This window comes from Peromyscus californicus, unplaced genomic scaffold (assembly GCF_007827085.1).
Source record: "Peromyscus californicus insignis strain IS unplaced genomic scaffold, ASM782708v3 Scaffold_14__1_contigs__length_90479793_seg_2, whole genome shotgun sequence".
Taxonomy (NCBI): Eukaryota; Metazoa; Chordata; class Mammalia; order Rodentia; family Cricetidae; genus Peromyscus; species Peromyscus californicus.
In genome coordinates this window covers 14862134-14884847 of record NW_026294436.1, presented here as the reverse complement: position 1 = coordinate 14884847, position 22714 = coordinate 14862134, and the positions used below count along the sequence as shown (strand labels likewise).

General features: G+C 41.4%; 1 protein-coding gene across 3 annotated transcripts in view; it reads left to right on the top strand.

The window, feature by feature from the left end:
- The window catches only part of Zranb3 (zinc finger RANBP2-type containing 3), a 166812-nt gene that overhangs the window by 48539 nt on the left and 95559 nt on the right, over positions 1 to 22714 (top strand). For 2 of the 3 annotated variants that reach the window (XM_052736812.1, XM_052736810.1), the window contains exon 3: positions 10035 to 10053. The exons of the other annotated variant lie outside the window; for it this stretch is intronic. In XM_052736812.1, the coding sequence (XP_052592772.1) occupies positions 10035 to 10053 (19 nt within the window). The remainder of the gene's footprint in view (positions 1 to 10034; positions 10054 to 22714) is intronic. 3 annotated transcript variants of the gene reach the window in all.

Genomic DNA, 22714 nt, shown 5'->3' with positions numbered 1-22714 from the left:
AAGATTGGCAGTCATATCCTCAGGCTTGCATGTAAGCGCTTTACCCACTGAGCCATCCCCCAGCTCCCAAACAGGTTTTTAAATGTGTAAAGACTGAACACCAGCGAGGGTGGGAAGAGAAAAAAGCATGAACCGGAGCTCCAAGGAGAACCAAGAGCTGCTGACGTTCACACACACTTTCCCCAGAAGTGGTGCTTCTATCCAAGACTTCAGAGATGCCAAGCTCAGAACAGCTGAGGCTGGAGGACAGGGCGTATTTGCATTTGCCAAAGCAATGGCAATCAGGGATCATTTCTATTTCAATCGAACTTTTCTTTATCTTAGTTTTCATGATGCTGCAATATTCTTTTATGTATTTTTTATATATTTCAGATTTTAAACTAGGAAAGATACAGCTGATAGACTCTTTATGATATATAATAACATATGCATAGATGATGTTTCTAGAAAGCTACACAAGAATTTGTGAGAGTCTTGGGATAACTACAGTGTCAAGCCACATCTGCTATAATTTAATGAGTACAATGGTCACGTCATGTCCAGAAGACAGAGTTCCACGGGAGTTTTCCTTCCTTTGACTCTTACCTTTTCACCTCTTCCAAAAATTGTCACTAGGTCTTGAAGGGGTAACAATATTACCTCTTTTATAACACCTGTGTTACTATGTTAAAATTGATAAAATACTTTAAGAATACAAATGTGCATGAGTGTGCCCATATGTGTGCAAACATTCAAACACACACACACACACACACACACACACACACACACACACACACACATAAACAATTTGGAATTGATTCCTATTATTGGAATGATTTTATGAGTGCCTGCATGACCAAAACTTGCCCTGCAACAATAGCCTTCTTCTGAGGCTCAAGTTTATATGATAACTGATTAAGCACATCTTGTTCTTGGGTAGCAAGCTCAGAGTACTTAGGACTCCCCACAGAGGGAGAGTGCCCATTTTATGTCTGTGCCCCTCACGGAATCTTCTGTGGCATTATAGTGTTCTCTTGCAGTCTATAGCTGTAATTTACTGAAAAGAGATATGGTAATGATAGAAAAGTTATTTCTATGTCAAGAAATTGAATAGCTTCAAGTCGGATATAAATCATTCAGTTAAACATGTCTGAATAGAAACTGGATAGTATATAAAATAATTCTCAGAAAGTATAATGCTATTCACTTTCCTGTTTCCTATTTGTATCTGAATTGAATTAAAAAACAGCTAACACTGAGCCTGTGAACCCTAAGATAGGGCTCCTGCGAACACTGATATTCATACTGATACCGTAAGTAGATGATGAATATGAGGAGCCTCAGGCTTTGGAAACAGCTCAGTGAAATGCAAAATGGCTTTTTAATATCTACAGTCGAGCTGGATAAATTACAGTACAACCAATTAACAATGAATTTAGGGAAAACTTTAATAGTGGAAAGCCAAGTTGTTTGTAAAACCAATAGAATTGTAGAGTTGTTAGCATACCTACTGTTTGGCAAACACAATACATAGAGTTTTGTTGTTGTTTTTAATAGTTTATTTTTTTATTTTCTGTTCATTGGTGTTCATGTACATCTGTGTGAGGGTGTCAGATGCCCTGGAACTGGAGTGATGGACAGTTGTGAGCTACCATGTGGGTGCTAGGAAATGAACCCATGTCCTCTGGAAGAGCAGCCAGTGCTCTTAACCACTGAGCCGTCTCTTCAGCCCCCACAATGGATAGTTTTTATGCCAGGAAGTTTTTTTTTTTTTTTGCTTTTTTATAACTGTAGTTTAAATAACCCAAATTTGGGTCATATCTGCCATTTTCCAATAGAGAAAACAATTTGTTTGCTTTCTCTGAGTAACTATAATTATTGGCAGCCCATTCCTCCTTTACAAAGTAGACTTTAGATTCAATCAAACATGGTAGGAAAGTTCCAGTAAAGTAAAAAAATTGTAAGAACTATGGTATTGGTAACTCTTGCTTGTCCAATGAACTGTGTTTAGAATAACCTAGGAGACACGCTTCTGCAAGTATCTGTGAGAGTTTCCACAAAGACTTCACAGAGGAAGTCTGAATTTTGAGAAAAGCATTTCACGAGCTGGGATCTCTGAATGAAAAGGAGAAGGCAAGCTGCATGCCGGCATTCATCTCTCTGCTTCCTTAATGTGTGTTCAGTGTGAGCATCTGCCTTATGCTCCTGCCTCCATGACTTTCCTGCCATCACAGACTGTACCCTAAAACTGTGAGCCAAGAAAAACTCCTCTTCGCTTTGGTGGTTTAGTTGGGTATTTTGTCTCCCAATAGAGAACTGCCTACTATGACTGTATTTTCCATGTCTGATATGGCACTGTGAGGCACGCTCAGGTGGGTTCTCATCTTGACGACACCCCCCCCCCCCAACCCGACAAAGAGGACAAAGGTGAACAAATGGGAGAGCCTGTATTCACCACACGGGGCAGTTAGGACAGAAGGAGAGAGGCCCCAAACTCTTGGTAGCGGTAGTCTCAGGATGCCAATGTGGTGGTTTGAATGAGAATGACCCCCATAGGCTCCCATGTTTGAATCCCTAGTCATCAGAGTGGCACTGCTTGAGAAGAAATAGGAGGTGTGGCCTTGGAGGAAGTGTGTCACTGGACCATGTACTTTGAGGTTTCAAAAGGCCCAGTGCCTCTCTCTCTTCCTGCTACCTGGGGATTTGGATGTAGAATTCTCAGCTACTTCTCCAGTACCATGTCTGCCTGCATGCCACCTCGACACGATAATAGACTAATCCTCTGAAATTGTGAGCAAGCCCCAATTAAATGCTTTTTTTTTTTTAGAAGATAGGCTATGGTTGTGGTGTCTCTTCATAGCATTTGAACACTGACTAAGACACCAACTTAGAGTGATTGTAGGAGGTGGTACAGCTCCGAGTTCTCAGTTGTCCTCGGGATGCCAACCAAGAGCAGGCCTCTGAGGAATGTGTTACAGAACAGGTTGCCAATTAAAGCAAAAGTGGTGGATCTGGAAGGCAAGAATTGTGAGTACCCTCAAGGTCAGAATGAGTATCTTCCCAGAGGCGTTAGTCATGTGTGAGTGTGAGCTGGTTCCCTGCTGGAGGCAGGGTGGTGTCTGAACAATGTCATCTTCCTCTGACAGGCAGACTAGTAAATCTGAGGATGAAGAGGTGGCGGTTGTGGGGGAGGGGTGTAATATAGATTCGAGTGAGTCTTGATTGGCTGGCCATGTATATATAAGGTGATCAGTCATTTCCTTTTGTGGTGTTGCCCAGGCTAGTTCTGAACCCCTGGGCTCGAGGGAACTTCCTGGTTAAGTGTCTGCTACCCCATTTTAAATCTTTTCTTTGTACCAAAATTGCTTTCTGACTACAGATGCTGGCTCCATTTTCCACTGTCTGCCGTCTCCTTAGCCACTTTGGAATGATGCTTACAAGTTTCCTGTTAATGAGTTCGAAGGCCTTTTTATCTCTCATCCTGTGCTGCATCCTTGCAGCATTTGACCTCGCAAACACATTAGTCTGTGGTAAATGACTTTAAACCAAGACCTTTGTTCTCCTCCTTTAATATTTCTGTTTTTCTTAGTTTTTAATGAGCATAGCCTAAAGTTCTGGTTGAGAACCACGCCACCTCCCTCTCCCTGTTTTTATAGCTGTACTGGAGAATCCTATCCATTTCTGCTTTCCTGTTACTGTCACATGTAGAGACTTTCTCATTTATTTCATTGTCTATTCCTGATTCACGTTTATAACTGCCTGCCAGATGTCACATTCATAAAGTCAATAAGATGCTTACTTAGTAATTGTTTTTGTAGCTGTTTCCTTTGAATTGAAACATTCCCCCCATGGGAGGCTTCTCAAGAAAGAAAGGAAACTTATAAAGCTCAGGAAGTAAATAAAACTCAGAAGAAACTTACAGGATTTACAGCTCTCCTTCCCAATAGATTAGACAAAAAGTAACAATAGCTGGGGAGAGAAGACTCCTCCACCAGCACAAATGCTCTCAGTGCAGGAAATTGCTGCATGCAGCTTTCTTGCATTATCACCCATGCAGGTGTTAATCACTGCAGGTCTGAGTTTGGAGGGCATACACAGAGATTTCCAGATTCTTGTATCCCAAGATAAAGACTCAAACCAAGGACACATGGTAAGGTAATAGACACAGATATTCCTGAGAATATGGGTAGGACATTGAGTCATGGAAAGACATATGCTTTGATATCTATGTGGTGATGTGGATGACCCTTTATAGATCATTTAAATAGCATCTGCCTTCTCCTGTGCCTGTATAGGCATAACATTTCCAGTGCATTCTCTGTTACTTGTAGCCCAGGTGGGGAAGGGTCTCCAGTCCTTATTTCAGCTGGCTTCTTTCATATGTCAATCTTTAAAAACAAAAGGCATGTTATGCGAGTGTGGGTGCCCGTGAATGTTGGAAGAAGGCGTGGGGTCCCCCAGAGCTGGAGTTCCAGGCTGCCTGACGTGGGTGCTGTGATCTGACTTCGGCCCTCCTGGTAGAGCAGCCAGTGCTCTTGGGTTAATCTTGATGCTGCTCTGTCTCTACTCTTCGGCCACACTGGTGGACTTGAGTCACATCAGTGTGGAACTCAGTCTCCTGGGAAAGAACAAGGTCTGTCCCTGGATTGACAAATGATGGGCAATAGAAAAGAATTGACTGCTGTGTGCTACCTGGTCACGAACAGAACATGGTCATGGCTGTTACAGTGAGCTCTGGTACAAGATAGGGGTCTGTGTCCATTCACCTCCCCATCAGCATTGTTCAGAAGTTCCATGATATCTGAGATTTCCTGGGTGACAAATAGATCTACAGGGTTTGGATGACAGCAGATACTGCTTGTTCAGTACATCAGCCCCAAAGGACCAGTTGATACTTACAGGAAATGATATTGAACTCATTTTGACTTCAGCTGTTTTTACTCACTCAGCAAGCCACAACAGCTAAAAAACAAGAAGGCTGGAAAAATTTTGGATGTTATCTATGTTTCTGAAAAAGAAACAGCGCAGCAAGCTGATGAGTAAAACCTAATTTATCAAGTTACCAACACAAGACCCTGGAGTATAACGCCAATTTGGTATTTAGTGATGTGTAATAATAAAATATTTTATTGTAAAACCATGAATTTTAATTGGTTTGAAAATCATGCTTTTTAAGCTTTAGAGGCGTGTGTGTAATTAAAATATATTTTATTTGTCTCACAGTTTTATGCAGGTTCCCCCACCTCTTTCATTTCTCTTCCAGATAAGTGTTGATCTCACTCTTACTGACCTCCCTTGAATATGGGGCCTCTCTCATAGTCAGCTGTTGTTTGATAACGGCTTGGTGGAGATCAAGTGTGTTTGCTGAACTATCTTTAAGAATAAGAGTCCCAGAAGTTGGCCAGGTGTCATGTCTGTAATCCCAACCCTTGGGAGACTGAAGCAGGAGGATCACCATGAGTTTGAAACCAGGCTGGGCTACATAGTTCCTTGGCTACAAGACGAGCCAAGGCTATTCTATAAGACCCTGTCTCAAACAAAACAAAACAGTGTGAAAAATTCTCAGGGGTCAAAACATGCTTTGTGGCTAAAGTTTTAAGAGCATTTAGCAATATTGGTAATATTCTCTAATATACTGGAATTCTCTTACTTCCCAAAGCAGGAGAGATCTCTCCTTTTGTTAGGAAAAATCTTGCATTTTCAAGTTGATGGTACTGGGAAGGTCTTGATATACCTAAAGGCCAGCTATTCCAGCCATGTGATCTGAAGCTCTCAGTTTTTACCCAGAGCTGTAAACTGCTTCTCAGTAAACCTTAGTGAAATTTAGCAGCTTACTGCTTCCTCTGAATGTCTGACCAGAGCCAAAATCTCACCCACTAGCCTGCGTGTATCCGCAAATTTTTAACGTTTTAGAGACGTAAGAAACTTGGAGTTGGGCACAGAGAGGAATAAGCCACAGTCAGGTTATCTTGAATCCTCATTTTCCAGTACTGCTTGCATCCTGCTGATGCTCAAACTTAATGTTTCGAGTGTCTGGAGGACCCTGACCCATATGCAGTGGTCTGCTCAGCAATGTCCATGCCTTGAGTAACTAACAGCTATTGCGGTCCCAAGGGTTTCTCTGTAACAGCCTGGCCGTCTTAAAACTCGCTCTGTAGACCAGGCTAGCTGAGAACTCACAGATCTGCCTAGCTCTGCCTCCTGAGTGCTGGGATTAAAAGCGTGTCCCACCTCGCCCAGCTTTAGAACTGAATTTTTTACCACAACCCCCAAAGCTGACTCCCTTTCAGTCACTCTTGCCTCAGTAAATGGCACGGCCACCATTTTTCACATTTGGTCACTTGGCTTATTCTTGACTGGTCTTTATGTCTATTTTTACCTGTCCACATTCCAACTGATCAGCTAGTTTTACTGGCTCTACTTTCAGGATGTGCCCCACTCCAGCCACTCCTCCTCACTTGTGTCTCTGCCCACCCGCACACAGCCAGCCTCTCCTCTCCACCTTCACCCCACCCCTCATCCATACCATTGCTTCTTTTCAGATGTCCCTAACAGCTTTCTGTGCTGCTCTTGTCTTAGGTAATCTTTTCTGTTCGTTTTTTTATTATTATTATTATTTTTTATTTTTAAGATGGGTTGTCAGCCAGCTGGTGGTGGCCCAAGCCTTTAATTCCAGCCCTTGAGAGGCAGAGGCAGGTGGATCTGAGTTTGAGACCAGCCTGGTCTACAAAGAGAGACCAGAAGAACCAGGGTTACACAGATAAACCCTGTCCCGAAAAAACCAAAACAAACAAACGAAAAAGACAGGGTGTCATGGTGTACAGGCTGACCTTGCGTTCTCTATGTGGCCAAGGATAAACCTGAGCTGCTTATCCCACTTGCCTCTACCTCTCAAGTGCTGGGTTTATAGACATGCGTCAACACATCCAGTTCAGAGGCTTTGTTTTATTTTATTTTATTTTATTATTATTATTATTTTTTTTTTTTGGTCTTTCGAGACAAGGTTTCTCTGTTTAGCTTTGCGACTTTCCTGGAACTCACTTGGTAGTCCAGGCTGGCCTCGAACTCACAGAGATCCGCTTGGCTCTGCCTCCCGAGTGCTGGGATTAAAGGCGTGTGCCACCACCGCCCGGCGGTTTTGTTTTATTTTGAGACGGGGTCTCACTACTAATGCTGATTGATCTGGAATTTACTGTGTAGACCAGGCTGGCCTTGAAGTCACAGGGATCCCTCTTCCTCCTGTGCTGGGTTAAAGATGTGTGCCATGATACCTGGCTTAGAGTGATATCTTAAAAATTATTATTTTTTTATTTTCTTATTATTTGTATGCCTATGTGTATGTGCTTACCTGAGTTTCTGTGAGTGCAGGAACTCTTGAAGGTCAGAAGAGGATGTGAACCTCCTAGAACCGAAGTTACCACCATGTAGGTGCTAGGAACTGAACCACAGTCTTTGCAAGAGCAGCCAGTGCTCTTAACAACTGAGCATCTCTGCAGCCCCTGGGGTCATTTAAAAAAATAATAATAACACATTGCTTCCCTTCAGAGGATTATAAGACTGTCCGGTCTTCACGCCATCACTTGTGAGACCCTCTGTGACTGGACCCCCGGCTGCCTTCTGACCTCCCCCACTCTCTTGCCCCCTGTGCACCAGCCACATCAGCTTCCTCCGTCTTCCTTACCTGCACAGGGCCTTTGCACTTGCTGGCCCCTGTTGAAATGCTCCTCCCTTGGACTCCTTCGTGACTTCTTCCCTCCCTTCACTCCCTGTTCTCTATCATTCCTTACTTGTTTTGGTTTTTAAAGAGGATTTACTGATTTACCGCCACCAAATCATGTATTTTTTTCTTCTAGACACTGTACATAAGGGAAAGGCTCAAGCTCACTGTCTCCCCAGCACAGTGATAGTTACACAATAGACTCTGAGTAAATACTATACTCCTCAAGAGACCTCTCCAGCTAATTTCAGTGGGATTTATTTTCTTATTTGAGACAAGTGCACTTACCTGAGTGTGCACCTGTAGAGACTGACATCTGCTGTCTTTCTTCCTTTGTGGCTCGCTACCTCAGTTTTTGAGACAGGGTCTCTTCCTGAACCCAGAGCTCACCATTTTCGTTAGCCTGGTGGGCCGGTGAGCCCCAAACATCCATCTGTCTCTACAATTTCCATGGGGTTGCAAGTGAGCCATGCCCAGGTTTGTGTGTGTTTAGAGCCTGGACTCAGATCCTCACACCTACATGGCGAGCATGTCCCCAGGCTTTGGCTTGGATTTTCAAATGAAAAAGTCAATATTCATGAGTCCGTCTGGAAAAATACCATGTTACTTCTTAATTTTCTACTTTCTCTAAAGAGTGTAATAAACCGATTTTTACTAAATTATTTGAATTTTAATTTTTCCTTAGTTGAGATTATTTTTGTTCTCATGATGTGTTTGCCGTCCGAAACCAGCCACTGATTATCCTGACCAGGCTTAATATGTTCTCTCTCTATTTCTTCTACTTAGAAACTCAATTTATGAGCCCAGCCTAACTTCTCAGTGGATCAGATTTACCTCTAGAAATCAATTGTTTAAAGAGAATACAGCAGCCGGGCGGCGCTGGTGCACGCCTTTAATCCCAGCACTTGGGAGGCAGAGGCAGGCGGATCTCAGTGGAGTTAGAGGCCAGCCTGGTCTGCAGAGTGAGTTCCAGGACAGCCAGGATGGTTACGCAGAGAAACTCCATCTCATAAAACCAAATGAAGAAAAAAGAGAGTCCAGCAGATAGGGGCTGGGCGACGCCTCTGTTGGGGGAGTACCTGCTGCACAAGCTTCGGGACCTGAGTTCAGATCCCCGCACTCGTCTAAAAACCCAGACGAGGTGGTGTATGTCTGCAATCCTAGCCCTGGAGCTCAGTAGCCAGCTGGACTACCCAGGTCAGTGAGAGACACTATTTCAAAATAGGAGGGTAGAGAGGCCCTTCATTCTGGCCTCTGTAGGCCTGGGGACACATAGAAAACACACACACACACACACACACACACACACACACCCTCACTCTCCTACTCTCCACAAGAATAAAGTAGAGAAAAGTTAGCAAAATAATAGAAATCAAGTTCACCTCAGCGATAGACACACCTACCTAGATGTGTCACATAAAATTAGATATCAGATGTGTGCCCAAATGTGGTTGCTGGTCAGTGTAATGGTTAGTTTTGTCAACTAGATACATCTAGAATCACCTGGAAAGAGTCTCTGTGAGTCTACATCAGGTTGGCCTGTGGGCCTGACTGTGGCCTTTTGTTGTATTTGCTTCGTTGGTGAGAGGACCCAGCCTGAAAGCAGGCAGCACTGTTTCCTAGTCTGGGGTCCTGCACTGTGTGAGGAAGGACTGTGTGGAGGAAGCTGGATGAGTAGGAAGCAGATATGTGTTAATTGCTTTCTGCTCTTGCCTGTGGATGCAGCTGCTTTGGGTTCTTGTCTCCTTGACTTCTGTTCTGTGATAGACTGTACTGGAGTTGTCAGGGTGCTTCATTACAGAAACAGAAATAACATGAAGTCCTCCATTTTCTTGTTTCATTAATTAATTGAGACAGGGTGTGTCCCTAGGTAACTCTGCCTGCCCTGGAGCTCACTATGTAGCCTAGGCTGGCCTTGAACTCAGAGGTTCACTTCCTTTGCCTACAGAGTGCTGGAATTAACGGCGTGTCCCATCACACTGTTCTTCAATCCAGCATTCTCGACTATAGGAACAGCCAGGCTTACAGTTTAAGGATGGAGGCAGAAGGCATGCTTCACGATCTCTTCTGTTTTGCTTGATCCTCAGGAGTCTTTGTAGCTCCTCCATGGTGGGCAGTGCCAACAACTTACCTGAAGCACTGGCCCTCCATGTCACTGGCAGCTGTGGAGTTGAAATCATCACTGTCCAGTGCTCTCATGCCCTTACAGACACCTGTCTTGCTTAATCCTTCAGCATCTGTAAAGTGTTCTCTGATGAGTTACTTAATCAGCACTCTGAATAGTCTTCACTTTGATGATTAAGAAATTAATTTATTTGGTTTTTCTTTTTTCCAGGTGTATGGTGGCTGATGAAGTAAGTACCTTAGAGTCTTTTCTCTGGTGTCTACTATCTTCTGTTTTCTGTATTGACAATCTGCCTCTGTTTTCTCATGCATCTATCTATCTGTGTAGTGAGAGAGACACAAACAGAAATGAATTTACTTGTATAATGGTGATTTCCTCTTAAATACTTCTGTGTACAGTGCATATAATTGTGTGTGTGTATAAACTTTAAAACAGTTTTGTCCACATAAAGTACAAAGTTAACACTATGCTAAGTCTTCACAAGGAAGTCCTTGGAAGAGTCCACAGCCACAGGATGCTTTTGTACCTTGGCTGCATTAGTAACTTTTCCAGTGCTGTGAGAAAGTATCGTGACCAAAGGTAACTTAGAGGACAGAGGGTTTATTTAGACTTACACTTTCAAAGGGGTGGAGTCCATCAGGCCCAGCAAAGACATAGTAACAGGTAACGGAGCTGTAGTAGAAGCAGAAAGCTGGTTGCTTGATTACATTTCATCTGCACACAGGAAACAGATAACAGGAAGTGAGGCCAGGTTGTAAAACCGGAAGCTGGCCCTAGTTGTGTACTTCCTCTAGCAACAGCACTTTACAAACAGCACTGCCCATCAGTTGTTCACATATATGAGCCTGTGGGAGGACCTTCTCACTCACACTGCCAGATTAGCCTTCACTTTGATGGTATAGAGATTTGAACGCACACACACACAGATGCACACACACACACACACACACACACACACGCACACGCACATGCACGCACGGACGCACACATGCACACATATTATACAAAAGTTCTTGTGGAGTAAGACAGACATTTGGTCAGTTCCTTAACTACCCATTCACTTTTCCAGTCTCCACTGCCCTCAGAATTCATTATGAACTCCTAACCTGGAGGTCTTTTCCTGGCCTGGGTTGTTTGTTCTTTCTTTTTTTTTTTTTTTTTGGTTTTTCGAGACAGGGTTTCTCTGTGTAGCTTTGCGCCTTTCCTGGATCTCGCTCTGTAGACTAGGCTGGCCTCGAACTCACAGAGATCCGCCTGGCTCTGCCTCCCGAGTGCTGGGATTAAAGGCGTGCGCCACCACCGCCCGGCTGTTTGTTCTTTCTTATTTAGCTTCACAGCACTTCTCATGCTGTTTTGTCTTCTTTCAAACCTTTCTGAAATTTTTTATTATTTTTTTATTTTTATACGAATGTTTGTCTGCACCAAATTTGTGCCTGGTGCCTGTGGAGGCCAGAAGTTGGCATTAGGTCCCCTCGGACTGGAATTACAGACAGTTATGAACTGCCACATAGTGCTGGAAGAGCAGTCAGTGCTCTGTACCACTGAGCCATTTCTCCAGCCCCCCAAACCATAACTATTTAATGAGATTATTTGTTTTCTTTCTTTCTCTCTCTCTCTCTCTCTCTCTCTCTCTCTCTCTCTCTCTCTCTCTCTCTCTGTGTGTGTGTGTGTGTGTGTGTGTGTGTGTGTGTGTGTGTGTGTGTGTGTATGTATGGGAGTGTGGGTGTGTGTGTTCTGGTTATTGAACTTGGGTACTTGTGTATGCTAGGCCAGTGCTCTACTACTCACCAATATCCCCAGCCCTAGTATAATGAATTTTAAGAACCATTTAATAATTCCACAATACTTAAAAAAAAAGAATACCTCCATTTTAATACATCATAATTACTCCTTTCTTTTCTGTAGCTTTTTGAAAATGAATATTTTTCTTAGTGTTTCATGTGCATACATGTGTGTGATATGCAGAAATACATATATGCATAATTAACATGTGTGTGGCGCATGTGCATATATACATGTACGTACATAGAGGCAGCGGTTGACATCAGGTATATTCCTAGATTGCTTGCCCCTTTATATGCTGATACAGGGTTTCTTGCTAAACTGGAGCTCACAGATTCACCTACATCAACTGGTCAGCCTGCCCTGGGGATTCCTTCTCTGCCCCCAGAATGCTGGGATTACAGGCAGTGTCTGCCCATATTCAGAGCAGATCTTACCACTTCAATTAACCTAATCTAGAAAGTCTCTCACATGCTCAGAGGTCAGTTTCTTCATTTGCTCTTCACCCTTTCAAGCTGGTGAGCAGTATGAACCATCATAAGATTCCTCCATATCTTTTTGTTTGCTTTGTTTTGTTTTTTTGAAACAGGGACTCACCATGTAACTTTGACTGGCCTGGAGCTTGGTATGTAGACCAAGCTGGTCTTGAACTCAGAGATCCTTCCTCTGCCTCCAGAGTGTTAGGATTAAAGGCGTGCACCACTGTATTCAGCTTTTCCCCACGTTTCTAGATTAGCATTTTCTTTCTTTCTTTCTTCCTTCCTTCCTTTCTTTCTTTTTCTTTCTTTCTTTCTTTCTTTCTTTCTTTCTTTCTTTCTTTCTTTCTTTCTTTCTTCCTTCCTTCCTTCCTTCCTTCCTTTCTTTTTTGTCATTGAGTACTCTTATTCTATAATGTGGATATACCACAATTTTTTTTCTTTTTTAAAAAACACTTCATTTTAATTTTTAAATGTGTGAGTGTGTGTGTGTTATGGCTATGCTTGTGGAGTCCGGAAGAGGGTGTCAAATCCCCTGGAGCTGGAGTTACAGGAAGTCGTGAGCCACCAGCAAACTGACTTCAAGTCACCTGGAAAAGCACTGCTCATTCTTAACTACTGATATATCTCGCCAGTCCACCACAATTTTTTTTTTTTCTGTTCACCCCAGTGAAGCAACATGTTGGTTCTTCTAGGGCTTTATAATTATGCATGTAGCTCATAGCATGGGTGTAGTGGGTACAAGAGCCACCTCTGTTCAGGCTATCCTGTGGGCATCAGTTTTTACAGGGGTTGAATGGAAACCAAGGAGTTGCTGTATTACATGTTGTATCAGTTTCCTGTTGCTGTTTAATAAAGTATTACTGAATGGGTAAGTTTAAAGCCATGTTATGTCAACATTCTGAAGGTTAGAAGTCTGAAGTCAGTGTCAGAGTGCTGGGGCTGTAGTTTGATGATGAGGGTACATCCTGAGCTAGGTGTCAGAGTGCTGGGGCTGTAGTTTGATGATGAGGGTATAACCTGAGCTAGGTGTAGAGTGCCGGGGCTGTAGTTTGATGATGAGGGTACAACCTGAGCTAGGTGTAGAGTGCCGGGGCTGTAGTTTGATGATGAGGGTACAACCTGAGCTAGGTGTAGAGTGCTGGAGCTGTAGTTTGATGGTGAGGGTACATCCTGAGCTAGGTGTCAGAGTGCTGGGGGTGTAGTTCGATGGTGGGGGTACATCCTGAGCTAGGTGTCAGAGTGCTGGGGGTGTACTTTGATGGTGAGGGTACAATCTGAGCTAGGCATCAGCCTGGCTGTTCCTTTGAGAGCTCCCAGGAACACGCTGTCTGTGAGGGCTGGGTGTCTGGCATTTCTTGGCTTGCAGATGTTACCATTTCATTTTCTATCTCCATTTTCATAAGATGTTCTCTCTGTGTGTCTTCTATTACACAGACACTATTCATTTAGAATTAAGGATTCACTTCTAGGATGAAGTCATCTTAGCTAATTACTGTACATCTGCAACAAGTGTATTTCCAAGTCAGGTCAGATCCTGCAGTTCTAAGGTTAGGACTGCACTAGATCTTTTGAGTGGGAGGACCTAGTTCAAATCATAACCACTACTCAAAAAATTTAGAACAGCCATTTAATATATTTTGACCACAATAATTTTGCAATGATTTTTTCCATGTGATTTTTGTATATTTTTGCTTCTTTTAGCACTGTACACTGAGCATAATATAATTTTTCTTATTACTTAGGGTTACCAGCTGTTGACATACGTGAGATATCTTACTGAAACTCTGGATGCTTTGAGCTCCGAGTGTGTTTCTTATTCTTCAGTTCTGTTTTCTTCCTGGTCCTAAGTGAGTTATGAGTCAAAATACCATGACTCTTTTATCTGTTACTGATATTTGTCCTAAACCCATTAATGATAATCAGTATTAGAGTAGATATGTAAAGAAGTCCTGTCTGCTAAGTATTCCTGTCACTGTTGAATACTTGTTTGAGATCTGTATTTTATGGTGGTTTTTGTTTGTTTGTTTGTTTGTTTTGTTTTCTGTCCTGTCGCTCACTCTATAGACCAGGCTGGCCTCGAACTCACAGAGATTCACTTGCTTCTGCCTACCGAGTACTGGGATTAAAGGCATGTGCCACAGCTACATTTTAGTTTAATTCATAATATATCATTAACTCAGAGCTTGAATTAGTTATCTTGCTTTTTTATTTTAGCATTCATCCTATCATTTATTACTTCTTTATTTCAGTATTTTCATAACTTTTAAAATCTTACTAGTTTAGACCACAGTATGAATTTAATTTTTTTTTAGGTTTTCTGAGATTAGGGTCTCATGTATCCCAGGCTTGCCTTGAACTTCGTATGTATCTAAGGTTCTCTTTGCCTTCCTCCCTCCCTCTTTCTCTCCCTCCCTCTCTTTCCTTTCCCCCTCCAGACCTTCCTTCCTCTGTTCTTTTCCTTTTTTGTTTTTTGAGATGGTCTCACCTCTGTAGCTGACACTGTCTTGGAACTCAGTGTATGGTTCAGACTGCCTGAAAATTTGAGTGCTAGGATTCCTGGCATAAACCCATATACACCTATTTCTGATTTGTAAATCACTGCTAATACTTTTCAAATAACATTTATTTTTACTCTTAACCCAACTTGAAATTTATTTCTTAGGAAGATTTTCTTACAGATATTTTCTTTTGAAGTTCAGATTATTTCCTTTTTTCTGTTCAACTGGTTCCGTAAAACCAGAGTCCCTTTTTTTATTGACATGGATAATATTTTATAAATAAGTGCCGTGGCCAGCTTTTTTGCTTCCTGGTCATTTATTTGGAAGTACTTTCACTGTTGAAGAAGAGTTGAAAAGACTTGATGACCTTATAAATTTGATATATCTTGTTTACTTTTATAGATCAAATTTGAATTAATTCAGTAATAATTGATAGACTATGCACTTTTGAGCCAGTTCTGCTCTTAGAATTGTTTAGGAAACTTGAAACCATTATTAATCTCACTAAAGAAGAGAGAAGTTATTTAATTATCTATTAGGTAATATTGGGGAAACGCCCCAAGAAAAATAATGGAAACCAAATAGATTTCAAGATTCATGATGACTTGGCTTTATAGGAGAAATTGCCTGTAAATGTGTCTAACACAGATGTAATTGTTCCTTTGCTGTGATAAAATGCCCTGACAAAAAGCAATTTAGGAGAGAAAGGTGTTTTATTCCAGCCTAGAGTTCCAGATTACAATGTATCATAACAAACGCAGCAAGCGGAGGAGCTGGAAACACCTAGTTACACTGTACCCACAGTGAAGGGCAGAAAGCAAGAAATACATACGTTTCCTTGACTTGTGTGAGTGTTCTGCTCCCATACAGTTTAGGATCCCCGACCCCCAGGGGGCCAGTTCTTTCCATGTAATAAACAATGAAGGCATGCTGCCCTTCAGACATGCTACCATTCAACCTGATCTAGACGGTTTCCCTGGTTGGGACCCTGTCCAAGTGATTCTACATTGTGCTAGGTTGACAGTTAAAAACTAACCACCAAGGTAACTTATTTCTATTCTATACATATTCATAAAGAAAAAAAACTATCCTGTTTGGATCCCAAAAAATGTACGTTGATATGGAATGGTTTACTTTGAGGCAAAATAAAAAATAAATAAAAAAATAAAACCTTGCAATTATTTTCTAAATGTATGAAATTTGATTTTAGCAGGTATCCAAAAAGCATTGATTTCTCTTTCTTTTCCCTAGGTGTCCAGTTTTTGTTTGTTTTTCCTATGCAGCCTAAGCCATTTAGATGGCAAATATTATTGTTTGTAATATTTCATAACCTTGTCTTAGAATGATAAAGTTGATTTTACAACCTGACTTACTTGACATTCTCATTTCCAGTTCTGGCCTTGAGTTTCCTGGCTTCCTTTATACTTTAGCCTTTACAAATACACCAAGCTCACCGGGGTTTCATTCTAGCCAGGTATGACAGTTTTACAGCTGCTAAGGATACCCTTAGGTAGCATTTTATGTTCTCATTGCTTGCCTCTTTCATCTTTCTGGGTTTTTGTTTTTTTTTTTTTTGAGGATTTCATAGATGTATCCAATGTGTTTTGGTCATCTCTATCCACCATATACCTCCTCTAACACCTCCCAAACAACCCACCCCAACATGTTCCCTTTGAAACAGGCTTAGTCTGGCCTTCTGAGTACTGGGATTACTGGCATATACCTCCTTACTCAGTTTATGCCTTGCTGGGGATGGAACCAAGGGCCTCCTTCATGCTAGGCAAGCACTCTACCAACTAAGCTCCACCCCTAGCCCCTTTTCCTTTGTAACCTTTTAAGCAAATCAATTTTTAATATTTTTTGTTTTGTTGGGGTTTTTTTGTTTTGTTTTCTTTTGTTTTTGGTTAGTTGGGTTTTTTTTGCGGGGGGGGGGGGGGGGGAGTGGGCATGGGCAGGATCTCACTCTGTACACCAGGCTGGCCTTGAACTCAGAGGTCTGTCTGCCTCTGCCTCCCAAGTGCTGAGACTAAACGCTTGTGCTACTACACCCAACTTATTCTTACTTTTCTTTCAATCCTTTTTCTATAATTAAAACAAAAAGAAAGAAAACTGTTTTAATTGTGTATCTGTATGTCAGGGTATACACATGTGTGTACAAGTCCCCAGCAAGGCCAGAATATCAGCTAACCACTGAGCCCTCTCTCCAGCCCTTTAACGCTTTCTCTTTAGTAAGGCCTCCTTTTTCACTTTGGTGGTGGGCAGTGTGTGTGTGTGTGTGTGTGTGTGTGTGTGTGTGTGTGTGTGTGTGTGTTTTAAAAGGTCTTAGTGCTGAATCTGCATAGTGAATCTTTGACATTTCTTAATCAAAATTTTCAAAATGTACCCAATTAAAATTTCTAGATCGTTTTGGGTTTTAAACTGATTGCTATGTATAAACACATGAATTGACAGAGGAGTCCAAGTACTTGTTCAGCTACAAGCATCCTAACAACCTTGAAAACAGTTTGTCTCTCTAAATGTTTGATTAACTTGCTTTTGGTTAATTTGCATTTGACTTCTTGTTATGAAAGCAAAAATCACTTTCAATTTTATTTACTTCATTCCACCATAATTGTATGTGTCATTATATATAACTGCTAAAATGTTATTTTAAAAGACTGATCTGAATTTCAATATGACATTCTTTATTCCTAATTCTGATGTTATGTTCAAATTAATTATAGTGTTGCCACATCAAAAAGAATGTAACACACCACATTGTGATTATTCATAGTACTGTGCATTTGATCTTTTGTAAAATCTCTAACTGAACTGGTCTATGGTTGTTGACAATCAAATGCAAGATTTTAGTGTCTGCTCTTTGTTTCCTAGACTTTATTTTGTTTTAATCATTATTGATCCCCAAAATGCAGCCTCATCACCATCCGTATAAGTTTTCCTTTAAGGGTCTTTATTATTTTTGGTTAAGGTACATACTTTTTCCTCATATGAAGAGATTATCATCTTAGTAATAGTTAATAATTTAAGAGGATTTTTGTTTTGTTTTGGTTGGTTTTTTGAGACAGGGTTTCTCTGTGTAGTGTTGGCTGTCCTGGAATTTGCTCTGTAGACCAGGTTGTCCTTGAACTCACAGAGATCCACCTGCCTCTGGCTTCCAAGTGCTGGGATTAAAGGCATGTACCACCACCGCCTGACAATTTAAGAGCTTTTTTAAATCTTAGGAATGAAAATGAATTTTTGTTAGTTGCCTGTTCAACATTTAAAGATTATCATGTGGGAGCTGGAAAGATGGGCTAGCTGTTAAGAGCACATTTCCTCCTTTTCCAGAACACCCAAATTTGGTTCCTAACACATCAGGTGGGTATCATAACCACCTGTAACTCTAGTTCTAGGGCAGTGGTTATCAACCTGTGGGTCACAAACCCTTTGGGGTCACATGTCAGATATTTACGTTATAATTCATAAGAGTATCAAAATTACAGTTATGAAGTAGCAACTAAATAATTTTATGGTTGGGGGGGTCACCACAGCATGAGGAATTGTATTAAAGGATCGCAGTATTTGGAAGGTTGAGAAATACTGTTTAAGGGGATTTGATGCCCCTCTTGTGGCCTCTGAAGGTACCTGCATACTTGTAGCATATGCACACATACATATAGACATATAAACATTCTTCCTTTTTGCTACTAATAAGATGCATATGGATTTTCTTATGTTGAACACTTTGAACTAGAACTGTTGGTCAGTGTCTTAGTTAGGATTTTATTGCTGTGAAGAGACAACATGACCATGACAATTCTTATGAAGGAAAACATTTATTTGGGGCTGGCTTAACAGTTTCAGAGGTTTAGTCCATTATCGTCATGGCGGGAAGCATGGCAGCATTCAGGCAGATGTGCTGGAGAAGGAGCTGAGAGTTCTACATCTTGATCCACAAGTAGTAAGAATAGAACTGTGTGCCACTGAGCCTGGGCCTAAGCATCTGAGCCTTCAAAGCCTGCCCCCACAGTGACACACTTCCTCCAACAAGGCCCCACCTCCTTCTCATAATGCCACTCCCTGTGGCCCACCATTCATACACATGACGGGGGGCCATTCCTGTTGAAGCCCCCACAGTCACGATTTTTTTAAATATTTTACTGAATTCTGTATCCTAATAGTCTACTTAAAATGTTTTTTACCAATGCCTATATATACAGGATTCGTCTCTATCTTTTATGCTACTTTTCTTGTCTTAATATCAATATTACACTGACTTTAAAATATTTTTTGAAAGAATTTGGAAGCTGTTTTCTCTGATCAGTGTCGGAAATAGCTTGGTGTCCTTTCTTTGTGGCCACCCCTGATAGAACAGTGCTCTTGTCCTTCCTCTGAGTACAGTTCATGATGTCTTCTAGAGCTGTGGCTTCCTGCTTTCCAGTCGTTTATTTAGAAGTAATTTCACAGTTACAGAAGAGTTGAAAAGAGATGAATAAGTCTATCCTTCTGTCTATCTGTCTCTCTATCCCTATCTCTTCATCTCTATCCCATTCTCATACTGATAACTTTTATCCCATTTATAAGAGGGCTCTAATAAAGCTACCTAGAAACTTGAGTTAGGAATGCCATCCCAAAAGCCTAACATCTGACTACTCTGAGAAATGACTTCTCTTATGACAGTTTTGCTCACAGACCTTTACAAATGGCCTTTCTAGAATGCTGGACGGATGGCTCAGCTGTTAAGAGCACTGGCTGCTCTTCCAGAAGGATCAGGTTCAATTCCCAGCATCCACATGGCAGCTCACACCTGTCTGTAACTCCAGTTCCAGGGGACCTGACACCGTAACACAGACATACATGCAGGCAAAACAGTAATGAACCTAAAAGTAAATTATTTTTTTAAAAAGAGTAATTAAAAAACAAATGGCCTTTCTAGAGCCTTCTCTCTGCTTTGCCACAGCCCAGCAGAGCTTCCCTAACGCCATTCTTTAGACTGTCGGCCCACTTGAGACTTTTCATCAACCCAAATGTGGTGCTGTTGGAGGGAGAGGGAGGAGAGAGAGAGAGAGAGAGAGAGAGAGAGAGAGAGAGAGAGAGAGAGAGAGAGAGAGAGAGAGGGAAATAGGTGTTTTATTCGTCCCTTTCTGTTAACTCTGCACAGCCCTTGACCTTTTTAATCAGTGGGCTCTCCATATAAGAGAAAGCTTGCCCCTGCCAAAGGGTGAGCCGACTAGCAGTGATTGTTGATAGATTTCCTGAAGTGTGGCCTCAATGGCTCTTCAGTATTGAGAAAAAGAGATGGAGCCTGAATGTATCCTTTGGGTATATTCTACTGCAGGTCTCCTAGAAGACACACAAAGTTCTAAGAACAGCGATTTTCACATATACCATCTAAAACTCCTAATAGGAAGGAAAATTGTAATTTAATTATTAAAAAATAAACTCACAAAGACATAGTTCTGCTAAAACATATGTTCCTTAAAATAATAAATAATAAGAAGGCAGGTGCATGCCTTTAATCCTGGCACTCAGGAGGCAGAGGCAGTCAGATCTCTGAGTTTGTGGCCAAGCTGATCTATAGAGCGAGTTCTAGCACAGTCAAGGCTACACAGAGAAAACTAGTCTCCAATAAAGAAAAGAAAAGACAGAGAGAGAGAGAGAGAGAGAGAGAGAGAGAGAAAGGGAGGGAGGGAGGGAGGGAGGGAGGGAGGGAGGGAGAGAGAGAGAGAGAGAGAGAGAGAGAGAGAGAGAGAGAGAGAGAGAGAGAGAGAGAAAGGAAAATAGACTTTTAAGTCTCATATTTCCCTATGTGGGTTTCCTTAATTTAAGTCTCTTAAGACTTTTAGACCTGCTTACTTGAAGTGGTTTCCCCAGGGAGCCTCTTCCAGGACAAATAGGACATCCAGTTTAAAAATAACCTCTCTCCTCCATTTCCACACTAAAAAGGTGCTAACTGCTTTTAACTCTAAAATTTGACTTTTTTCCAAATTCAAAAGGTTCTCAGTACCTGGCATTATCTGTGTTTAAAATTACTGTATAAAAGCAATCACAGCATAAATAAATGAAACTAAAATTCCATATTGAGGTCATTGCTAATTATTCTTTTTAGTTTTAAGAGAAAACTTGAAATTATTCTTCCAAGTTACATGATGATTTACTATTTTGAAAACATTGATAAAATGTGCTATTAAGGTTCATGTATTCTATTTAATTCTTATGTAGACATCTGCATGATCATTGAGTCAGCTTTAGTTCTTAATAGTGGTTTATACTCAAGTGAAGAAATACTGCAGGATTCCACTTTAACAAACTGAAATTGGTTAAAGCCAAGGGCTTTGAGCTACCTATTGAGCCTAGTTATTTTCTCCTACCAAAATTATGTGGTGTGTTATTGCTTTAATTGAGTATTATGCTATTTTAAATTCTCCTCCATATACTGACTTCGAAGTCCATGATTTAAAAGTTTGTATCTAACAACAATAAAACACAGTCATCCTCCTGCTAGCAATTTTTTTTTCTAGAACAAATTTGTCCTGTCCTTGAAGCGACTGTCCCCTCTTATAACAGGGCCAGTTGTCCCACTAACCCGCCCCCGCCCCCGGCCCCCAGGGGCCAGTTTGCTAAGACCTCTGCCCTATATTATCCCACCATCCTATGTTGACTCAAGTCTGGCTTCAGTCAGACCCTCAGGAAGTATGTCCAGTCTGTTAGCCAATCAGGGTCCTACCTGGCCACAAGCAGGAACTGTTCTTGCTATTTTCAGTCAAACAAACCCCTGATACTGCAAACACAGTTGCTGACCAGGTGTCCTGAGCCAATCATAAATGATTTCTGGGGCTGGAGAGATGGCTCAGAGGTTAAGAGCATAGACTGTTCTTTCAGAGGTCCTGAGTTCAATTCCCAGCAACCACATGGCAGCTCATAACCATCTATAATGAGATCTGATGCCCTCTTCTGGCATGCAGGGATACATGCAGACAGAACATTGTATACATAATAAATAAATAAATAAATCTTTAAAAAAATAAATGATTTCTGTACCAATAAGGGTCTATACCCAGTCACTTCAAAGTACACTTAACCACAGTTGGAATTCCCCTCATCCTGCTTAAAAGGAGCCTGCAAGCTTCTCTTGGGGTCGCCATTTGCCACTTTGTCAGATGGCATGCTGGAATTTTTTATTAAACGTTCTTTACACAATTATTAAACGTTCTTGTTGATTGCGTACATGACTGGTGGTCTTTAATGGGATTTCTCACAGACCCTAACATCCTAAAGACGGGACTTGGCTTTGTAACCCATGCTGGCTTTGAAGTTGCCAGGTAGACCAGGATACTTTCCAACCCAGAGCCTTCCTGCTTCAGCCTGCACCACTCTATCTGCTACCTCAATTTTATCCTTAAAAGATTAGGTCAAACGTTTTGATCTTCAGCTGTATCTTCCCTCAGTATTTGTTAAAAGCACTTAGACTTGAGTTCCCTGTTACCACATCACGTGGCTTGAAGCTGAATGATAACTAGTCATACTACCCTGCTGGACTTAAAGCTTTTGTGCTGCTCATTTAGAACTGTAAACACTTCCTCATCTCTGTATTTTCAACTCCAAGGAATGTAAGGTTGCTTGTCTTTCCTTAAAGTATCCATTCATTCTTGAGATCAAATAATATTTGTGGCAGTGGCAATGTTGTAGGTCACAAACATTACTTCCTAAATTCTATTCTCTATAGTCTTTTTCTTAAAGGAGAACATTTTCTTAAACATCACACTAATTTTCTCATTAATATAGAAGATTAGTTGTTATAAATGTAACTTTAATTAAGTCGTTCCCATTGTCTTTCTTGTTCCTTTTTGTTTGGGGAGGAGACGCCAACCCGCCGTCCAAGGAACAACATGTAATGGGACCCAGGTAAAGCCACGGAACACGTGGCGATACATAGATTAATAGAAATGGGCTGAGTTAAGTTATACGAGCTTGCAAGAAGCAAGAAGCCATGGGCCATACAATTTGTGATCAATATTAAGCCTCTGAGTGATTCTTGGAGCCCATAATAGTCCCAAATATAAGTTGCATCTTGTGCTTGGTTACTTCTGTAACATTTCTGTCACTGTTGCACTGGTGGCCGTATCTTGCCAGGCAAGTCGTTGTTGTAGCT